Source organism: Quercus lobata, chromosome 10 (genome assembly GCF_001633185.2).
Source record: "Quercus lobata isolate SW786 chromosome 10, ValleyOak3.0 Primary Assembly, whole genome shotgun sequence".
Taxonomy (NCBI): Eukaryota; Viridiplantae; Streptophyta; class Magnoliopsida; order Fagales; family Fagaceae; genus Quercus; species Quercus lobata.
The window spans coordinates 19,496,603-19,505,293 of NC_044913.1; the positions used below are offsets into that span (position 1 = coordinate 19,496,603).

At 32.6% G+C, this 8,691-nt stretch overlaps 1 protein-coding gene across 3 annotated transcripts; it reads left to right on the forward strand.

Annotated features, from left to right (window-relative positions):
- Positions 1–3,641: 3,641 nt before the first annotated feature.
- LOC115963930 (phosphoserine phosphatase, chloroplastic) lies at positions 3,642–8,691 on the forward strand. Of its 3 annotated transcripts, none has more exons than XM_031083176.1 (9): positions 3,642–3,763; positions 3,859–4,031; positions 4,535–4,765; positions 5,108–5,240; positions 5,324–5,431; positions 6,742–6,835; positions 7,576–7,725; positions 7,803–7,856; positions 8,301–8,691. In XM_031083176.1, exons 3-9 carry the CDS (start codon positions 4,543–4,545, stop codon positions 8,424–8,426), a joined length of 888 nt encoding a protein of 295 aa, XP_030939036.1. In that variant the 5' UTR covers positions 3,642–3,763; positions 3,859–4,031; positions 4,535–4,542; the 3' UTR covers positions 8,427–8,691. The 3 variants fall into 3 exon arrangements, with proteins under 3 accessions (XP_030939036.1, XP_030939035.1, XP_030939037.1); XM_031083175.1 differs by having other exon boundaries at positions 3,894–4,031; XM_031083177.1 differs by having other exon boundaries at positions 3,904–4,031.

The following is an 8,691-nucleotide window of genomic DNA, read 5'->3' on the forward strand; positions in this document are numbered from 1 at the left end:
ATCCTAACCCATGGGCATAGAAACACACAAAATGTCTTTTTTCTTTCCTCCATGGGATTCAAGCAATAACACTACTTTCACCTATGTTTAAGTAGATACTTTAGAAGTCAATTTTTCATTATCTCCTTCATGGTTTTGGGCAATTGACTAAATGAATTTATTTTCCTCACAGAGGAGAAAACATCCCAACTTGAACCCCCCTCAAAGGACCCATGAGTTTCACTTTTATTTTGCCTTAAAGTTAGGAAACCAAAATTTTTTCAAATCCAACTTTTCCAACAAAAAGTCCTATATATATGGTTGTGCAAAGATGTTCTTTATGGTTCGAATCTAGGGCTGTTATTTTAGCAATTTTAACAATAAGGATATGAAGTGTTCATTTGTGACACATGCAGTTTTCACTAGCTTATTTACATAGTATTTATAAATATATATATATATATATGTATAGGTTTTGATTTTTTTTTTTTATGTTAAATGTGTGACAACAAAAAAAAAAAAAAAAAGTTGAAATTAGCTAATTTCCAAAATAAACATAGAATTTAAATTATTTGCAAAAATAAAGTTCGTCATTTTAGAGGGAGATGTAAAACAAGTGATTGATGAGGTCAAATGAGTAGTTGTTGAGCTTCACTGGGAAATTCAACCCAATATTGATGATATCAAGGAGACGTTAGATTTTTTTATTTTTTATTTTGAACGGTTGGGACTTTTGTTTAGTTAAGGAAATTGCCAAAAAAAAAAAAAAAAATTGTACACAACCTTGTTAGATGGGCTTAGTTTTGTAACGCTATAACGGGCCTATGCTAGTCTCTACTATTTTTTTTTTCTTTTAATAATCCGTCTCTACTATTTCTAAGTGGGTCTTGGTTAGTGAGGATATATTGGACCTATATTAGTTGTTTTTTTTTTTTTCCTAAATTTTCCAATACACATGATTATCTATCCCCCTTCTCCCATTCCCAAAAAACCCTCAGCCCACAGACAAAAGCCAAATGGTTTATTGGTGATGTTCGGTTTTCTTCAACGAAGATCAGGTTTGAATCTACCTTTCCTAATTGTTATAAAATAAAAAATAAAAACCCTACTGACATGACCCTTATGGTTCACTAGTTATGTTACAATGTGTCAATTCGAATTAGCGTGTTGAGTTCGTGTCGTGTTGAGGTAGGGATATTCGACTAAGTAAGTATTTGGATAGGAATTATATTGCGTTTGACGCGTTTTGCTTCTTCTTTTTTTCTTTTTTCTTTTTTTCACGCATTTCAGCTTTTAGGGACAAATTTTACATCTGATGCACTATTCACGCAATGTTCATGGAATCCACAACCACTTTATTCAGGAAAAAAAAATTAAAAATGGGATCCACGACACTATTCACACATTTAAAAATTATTTTATTATAGTGTTTTCAGTTTTCAACAAAATAAGCTGTATTCAAACGGATCCTAAATGGTTCAACTCAAACCCGACTCATTTAATAATCGTGTCATGATCTTTCAACCTTAACCTGACCCAACCTGCTTGACACGCTTAATAAACAAGTCGTGTTGGATTGACATGAATATAATACAACTCATTTCAACCTGCATAATATTAAATATTACATCCATTTAGAATTTTTTTTTTTTTTTAAAAATCCCAAAAGTAGTGCATTTACTTCAAGTCTTTAACCCACATTCAAAATAATATAGTTCAACAAAAATATAACATCTATCTAGAAATAAGTTCTTTACACTCCAAAAGAAGTGCATACTCTTCAACTCAAATTCAAAATAACATATTTCAACAAAAATATTATATTCTCAAGGTTTGTAAAGTTTCAATTACCAATTATATCCCTTGTAAGTTTTTGTAATTGCTCACTTTTCTTTTTTCATATAAAATATAGGTTGGATATAAAAGGTATTTGACAAATTTAAAATAAAATGAATATTTATTTGTTATACGAGTTAAACGAATTATGTTAAATGGGTCATTTCGGATTGACACAAATAAATTAGCATGTCAAACATGTCTATTGCGGGTTATACAGGTTGACCCGCTTATGACACATTTTTTATCGTGTCGCTTTTAGGTTGATCCATTTATGACCCAAACCCGATAAGACCCAAACCTAGCCTGCAAAAACCTGTGTCGAGTTCTTGTTGTGTTCGTGGGTTGGGTCAAACATTGACACCTCTAAATTATATTACGTTTTCTTCCTCAAAGATTTGGGTTTAATTTCACTTTCCCTAGTAATCAAAATACATAAAAAGTAAAAACAACTAACACGTCATAAGAATATGCAATCTTCTTATTGAAGTTTAGGAAAAGAAACAATGACAAAATAATAATAATACAATTAATATATCAGAGTAGGTAGACAATATCCATCCTAATTAAGTTTATGTGAAATTTAGATCATATTCGACAATTGGCTGTGTAACGTATGTGTTTTTTTTCGCTAAACGTGTAATATATGTGTTAATTGGTGTGTTTTATATTAATTTATTGATTTGCTTATTTACTGAGTAAGACTTTAAAATTGATCTAAAAAAAAAAAAGAGTAAGACTTTAAAAGATTGTACATATATATAAATAAACTAATATGTTAGAGGGAAAAGCTGCCGACAAGTGCACCCATGATATGTGTTATGCATTTTCTCTTTGTTAGAAATGCATTTGAACTGAATTCCAAAGAAGCATGAAATTTTGTAGCACCATGTCAAAATGACAACTTATTAATTGGTTCAAAAGGATTGGCCTTGACCCAAACTCGTCAAACAAAACACATGCAGTTGCTATGGTTGTTGACACAAATTATTTGGTGTATTAGGAGTACCATGCTAGTCATGTTAAATGGTTGAATGTGACTGGTGAGCCATTATTTTTCTCCTTCACTCATACTTGACCAGATCAAATTTATAGCGAAAGCTATGAAACAAAAGGAAACTAGCTATCACCTGCATGTGTAAGGTGTAATCCCTACAATGTAACCCAACTGGTCTAATGATAGTCCGTCACCTTAATTAAAAATGCAACTCAGTTTTTTTTATTTTAGAAGAAAATACAACTAAGGGTCTGTTTGGATACCATTTATTGTTGAAAACTGAAAAATGAAAACACTATAGCAAAATAATTTTTAAACGTGTGAATAGTATCGTAGGACCCAATTTTAAAGTTGTTATTCTAAAAAAAAAAAAAAAATTACTTACGAATCCCATAAACCGTGCATAAAACCCATAAAAAAGTAACGCATATGTTATCCAAACCCCAACTAAGTATACATTTTGATATAGTTTATGTATGATAGCTTATTGTTTAGCAAAAAAAAATGTATGATAGCTTATTTGCACAAAGTCCAACAAAAAGTTAGAAACTAAATTATTTTAAAAAGCTATAAATTAGATATTTGTATCGTAATTATTTGTATAATTTGAGATAAAAAATTAAGAATTAATTTTTTTTCAAAAACTTGAAAGTTTGATTATTTAAAATAAATCCGAAACAAAAAATAGTATGAACTCACAAACAATATATAAAATAAGTAAAAAGCTAATATTTATAATCACTTCCCAAACTCAGAAGAACATATTTAAAATAGGATTAAGACCATAAAAACATTAGAAAAAGAAAAAAAAAAAAAAAGATTAAAAACTAAAAGAGAGAGAGAGATTCAGCCACTCCCTAAACCAAAAGAGAAATCGTTTTCGGCGGCTCCAGGGAGGTTTTTCGGCGTCTCTGGCCACCCTTCGGCGTCTGCAGCAATCTACTCGGCTGGGTAAGTTCAAAAAATTTTAGATTTTCAGTTCCAGTGTTCTTTTAGGTATTTTGTTTGATTTTAAATTTTAGAATTTTTTTTAAATTGGGTGAAAGCATACTGACATGGTAAACCGGGTGCACCAAATAAGGAAAATCAAGGGTTGGTGAAGGGGCTTCACAGTAATTTTAGTTCAAAGAACATTCAAATACTTTACCAAACATTTAGACAGCATAAACTGAAAGTTGCCAACAACGAGAAACAGAAGCAGATCGATCTAAAGAACAAGGTGATTATTGTTTGTTATTGTTTTCTTCATATTTTTAGCAGTGTAAGTATGTTGTTCTTTCTCTGCTTTCTCATATTTGCATTTCTATATTAATATCATCCTGTACCGCACTGTAATCTGTACGTGAAAGCTTCATGTATTTTTATTTATTTTTTTTGGTTTATGAATCTGGGGTTGAGAATTTTTCTGGGGTATGAAACAGAGGGTTAGTGTTCTCTAATTTTCATATTTGTAGCATTGTTTGTGGATCTGGAGCTTATTTTGCTTGTTGTGAATCATTAATGCTTTAAAATTTTGAGTTCTAGTCCTGCTGAAATGTACTTATTTTTAGTTTTTTGGTTTTTGTTTTGCCTTTATTGGCTTAATTGTTGGTTATGAATAAATGGGTACTTGTGTTTTTGTTGAATTAACCTTTATAGTTTGGTGTGCAATTGTTTGTGGATGTTTTGGTATAGTAGAATTTGTGGTAAAGATTGTTTTATTTTCTGTTTTGATGGAAACAGATAAATTAATGGAAGGGTTGGTGGGTTCACAGATGACACCAATTACTGCTCGTTGTAAGCAACTTAGCTCACCTTTCCTTCCTGTGTTTTCTCCCCGATTTACGAAAAAATTCAATCTCAGTCTAATTGGGATGAGCAAATCACCTAAATCATTGAACTTAATTGCTGCTTCCGTTCAACCGTTGGAAGCTGCTAAGTTGGGCCCCTTCGATAACACTCTACCATCCAAAGGTTAGCATTCAATGTTTCCTTGTATCTGCAATTTACAAGTTTGACGGAAACATGTGTTTAATTCAAACTTAAGTACTTTTTGATTTAGTTGAGTCTAATATTTAACTTGGTTAATTCCTTCTTTTCAGTTGGATTTCTTATTAAGTACAAGAAAATAGTGAATTGACTCATCACTCGAGAGTTGAAATTTACGTCCAAAGATTGGAGTTTGCTTATCTAGACATGAACTTTAGAGCTTATGATAACAAATCATTCGACTCTTGAAATATTCACTATTTAGTTTTTCAACGCTAATTTAGAATAATGTTTCTGTGGTTGATGGTTGTCATCTTAAATTTGTAGAGGTTCTTGAGTTATGGAGAAATGCCAATGCGGTGTGCTTTGATGTTGATAGTACGGTGTGCCTAGATGAGGGCATTGATGAACTTGCAGAATTTTGTGGAGCTGGAAAGGCTGTAGCGGAATGGACTTCTAGGTTTGATGTCTCACATTAATTAGAACTCTTGAATTGGTATGGTATTAGTCTCTATTATTGATTTTGTATTTCGATATTGTTAGGGCAATGAGTGGCTCTGTTCCTTTTGAGGAGGCCTTGGCTGCCAGATTATCTTTGTTTAATCCTTCCCTTTCCCAAGTCCAGGACTTTCTTGAAAAGAGTCCCCCAAGGTATGTGGGCTTCCTTCATTATTTTGAGCATGTTTTGACTTGTTTGCTTAATATGGGTGGGCTGGATAGTTTGGTAAAAAATTGAATTAGTGCATTGAGTTCTACGTGGCACTTGAAGACAACCATAGAAACATTGCCATCTTACCAATAGAGATATATGATTTATATTGTCCTACATCTGAAAATATATATTGAAAATGGATGTTAATTTTAAAAGACAGGATACTTAAGGCATCACCAAAACCAGAGTTTGCTGGCACCAAACCTTATAAAACATGAAGCACTGTCCAATTTCTTTGAGATAGCAAAGCTTCTCTTTAGGTTATTAACAGGTGCATCATTTTCTGGAGTAGAGTATATTTCTTTATCAGGTTTACTTATCATGTTACCCGATTGCATAGGTTGTTGTTTTCTTTTATTTTTACTACAGTTAAACTTTTCATTTTCTATTCCAGGTAGCTATTTTAAAAATCATCCACTGTGTTATAGCTTTCTGCATGGCTAAAGTCATGATAATGTTTTATTTTATATTTCTACAAGATTGTGCAAAATATTTTAGGATCTGTTTCAATTGGATGAACATATACTTATTTTGCTCATGAATGGATCAGGAACACAAAGTGAAATGTTGTGACCTCTTAAAACTTTACAAATATTTTCAATTCTTGATGTGTGTGTTATATCTTTAATCTAATGTAGTTTGACTGCATGGTGACATCAAAGTTAATTCCATGTTTGCATCTTTGTGGATCAGGTTACCAAATCATAAGGGAAGAGACTTTTAGAGTTATCATTTTAATAAATAAAATATTTCTTGCAACAATCCACCTACTAACCATGTCAAATAATGTTTATTAGGCCACCTGATGCAAGTTTTGTAATTCTTGTATCATTATTTTTGAAAATTTTCCCATTCGTAAATTATTAATATTAAGTATAATTGCAACTTTCACCAGAATAAGTATTTAACCAGTATGAGAATGAAGCATGGGAATCTTGAAGTGGCAGATCTAAGGCTTGTCAATATAATGGATGCTATTATGTTCCAACTGTTAGTACAACTATATTTGGTCATGCCATCAAATCAAAACTTTGTACTCTGTATATGAGGGGAAATCTTTAAATATTAGAAAATGAATTAACTGTGTGGTTTTGATGGTGAACAACAATAAAGCTTTGTAAATATAGTTTGCTTCATTCTATTCCAAACTGCAACTATACACGATTTATGTAGTATATATTTAAATTAACAAAATATGATTTAAATTTTAATTGAATGATATTCGCTAATGTTACTTATTGATATGTAGGCTTTCTCCTGGCATGGAAGAGTTAGTCAAGAAGCTGAGGGCTAATAATACCGCTGTTTACCTGATCTCTGGAGGCTTTCGTCAAATGATCAATGTATGCCGTCAAATAATGGAGTGACTAATGAGTGTCTGTTGGTAGTTTTGTTTTCTGTAGAAGCATTCATTGAAGAATAAAACAAGAATACGTGCGCATGGGGCACAGGCTGGCGCGCACACACACACATGCATGCATATTTAAGAATAAACAGGTGGTGACACAATTACTTCATTTTGCTGGATAGTGATTGTGAGTAGTCAATTGTAGGAAATTGGAACATGTAATGTTCTTATAACTGTGTTGAATCACTGTTTGGTGGATCCTAACATGACATGAGATTCAACTGAGTCAAGGAGCTTGCTGGACTCATTAAATAGGAAAAGCTTTAATTGATGATAGCAATTGGAGACTGCCGCATGAAGCAGAGGTCACTAGTTCAAATATATCTTTCTCCCTGTCTTTGGGACCAAAATTGAAAAAAAAAACGATAGCACTTAGAAAAAGCTTTGTTAATTTACATATTGTATGCTAAGGATAATCTATCAGAGATTATCAAAGCAAAGAACTATATGGATTGTTCATGTAATAATTCCTTCCTTTTATACCTTAGAAGGTTAATGTGTGTGTGTGTGTGTGTATTTTTAATGATTTGATATTTCTGTAGTGATAGTAGGACTAATAAAGTGTCTTGTTTATGTGAGATCCAGCATAGATCATCTATTTCTGTTTTAAATTGGAGAATTAGTTGAACATTGATCTACTCTTTGTAAGTACTAATAAATCTTCTTCCTTTGAAGCCTGTTGCATCAATCCTTGGGATTCCACCTGAAAACATATTTGCCAATCAACTTCTATTTGGAAGTTCTGGGGAGTTTGTGGGCTTTGACACCAAGGAGCCTACTTCAAGGAGTGGAGGAAAAGCCACTGCAGTACAACAGATAAGGAAGGTAAGTCTATTAGCTGTTTGTTTAATTTTTGGTTGTTAAGCATGTTGCTTATGAAGCTAATGAATTTGGTTCTCCAGGCTCATGGGTACAAGGCATTAGTCATGATTGGGGATGGTGCAACTGATCTTGAGGTAAGTAAATTCATCCAAACTTCAATCGTTTACTTGTGGCAGATTTCCATTAGAAAACTGCTGAAGCAACTGGTGTTTATGTTCTACAAGTTGTCACATTTCAACATACATATATTCAAGGAAATGTTTTTCATCCTCAACTTACCTTTAACTATTAGATTTTGAGTTGAGTCCTAAATAAAAGTTGTGAAGTTGTGTTAACATAGACTGCTCCAATGGTTGGGAGGAAGAAAAAGAGAAACTAAAAACCTACGATGGCCTCTCCATCAAGTTAGCGTGCTTTATGTGATTGGCCGAACCTCTATTTTGGTTCCCACAAGATAGTCATCTACCAGTTGTGTCCTCCACTCCTCCATGGCTGTCTGTTAATGTGATTTTTTTTCTAAGTTTCCTATCCAATGTGGATTTTCTTTTCTTTTTAATTTGTTTTGTTTCTATATATAGGCTCGTAAACCAGGAGGTGCAGACTTGTTTATTTGTTATGCTGGTGTCCAACATCGAGAGGCTGTTGCAGCAAAAGCCGATTGGGTGGTTTTCAATTTTAGAGATCTGATAAATTCCTTGGAATAGCCAGTAGTTTTCTGAGTCCTGTTCTTTTTTTCCTTGTTAAATGTTGTATAATTATTAATTTTGGCTCCTTGGTCAGTGGCCGCATGCCATTATACAAATGCATTCTTCATGGTATCACAAGGTTACATGTTTGCTTTTTAGTAATGAGTAATGTATAAAACGTAACCGACCCCAAAAAGTTGGGACTAAGGCTTGGTTACTGGTGTTCTGATAATGTATAAAACGTAATTGAGAAAGAATAGAGTTTCATTAAATTTAATGCCCA

What these genes read in the sequence shown, in the direction of transcription:
- LOC115963930 (XM_031083176.1), top strand. Translation starts at nt 4,543, where the DNA reads ATGGAAGGGTTGGTGGGTTCACAGATGACACCAATTACTGCTCGTTGT. An exon ending in GTAGCGGAATGGACTTCTAG is followed by an intron (nt 5,241 to 5,323) that starts GTTTGATGTCTC and finishes CGATATTGTTAG; the next exon opens with GGCAATGAGTGGCTCTGTTC. An exon ending in CAGTACAACAGATAAGGAAG is followed by an intron (nt 7,726 to 7,802) that starts GTAAGTCTATTA and finishes TTGGTTCTCCAG; the next exon opens with GCTCATGGGTACAAGGCATT.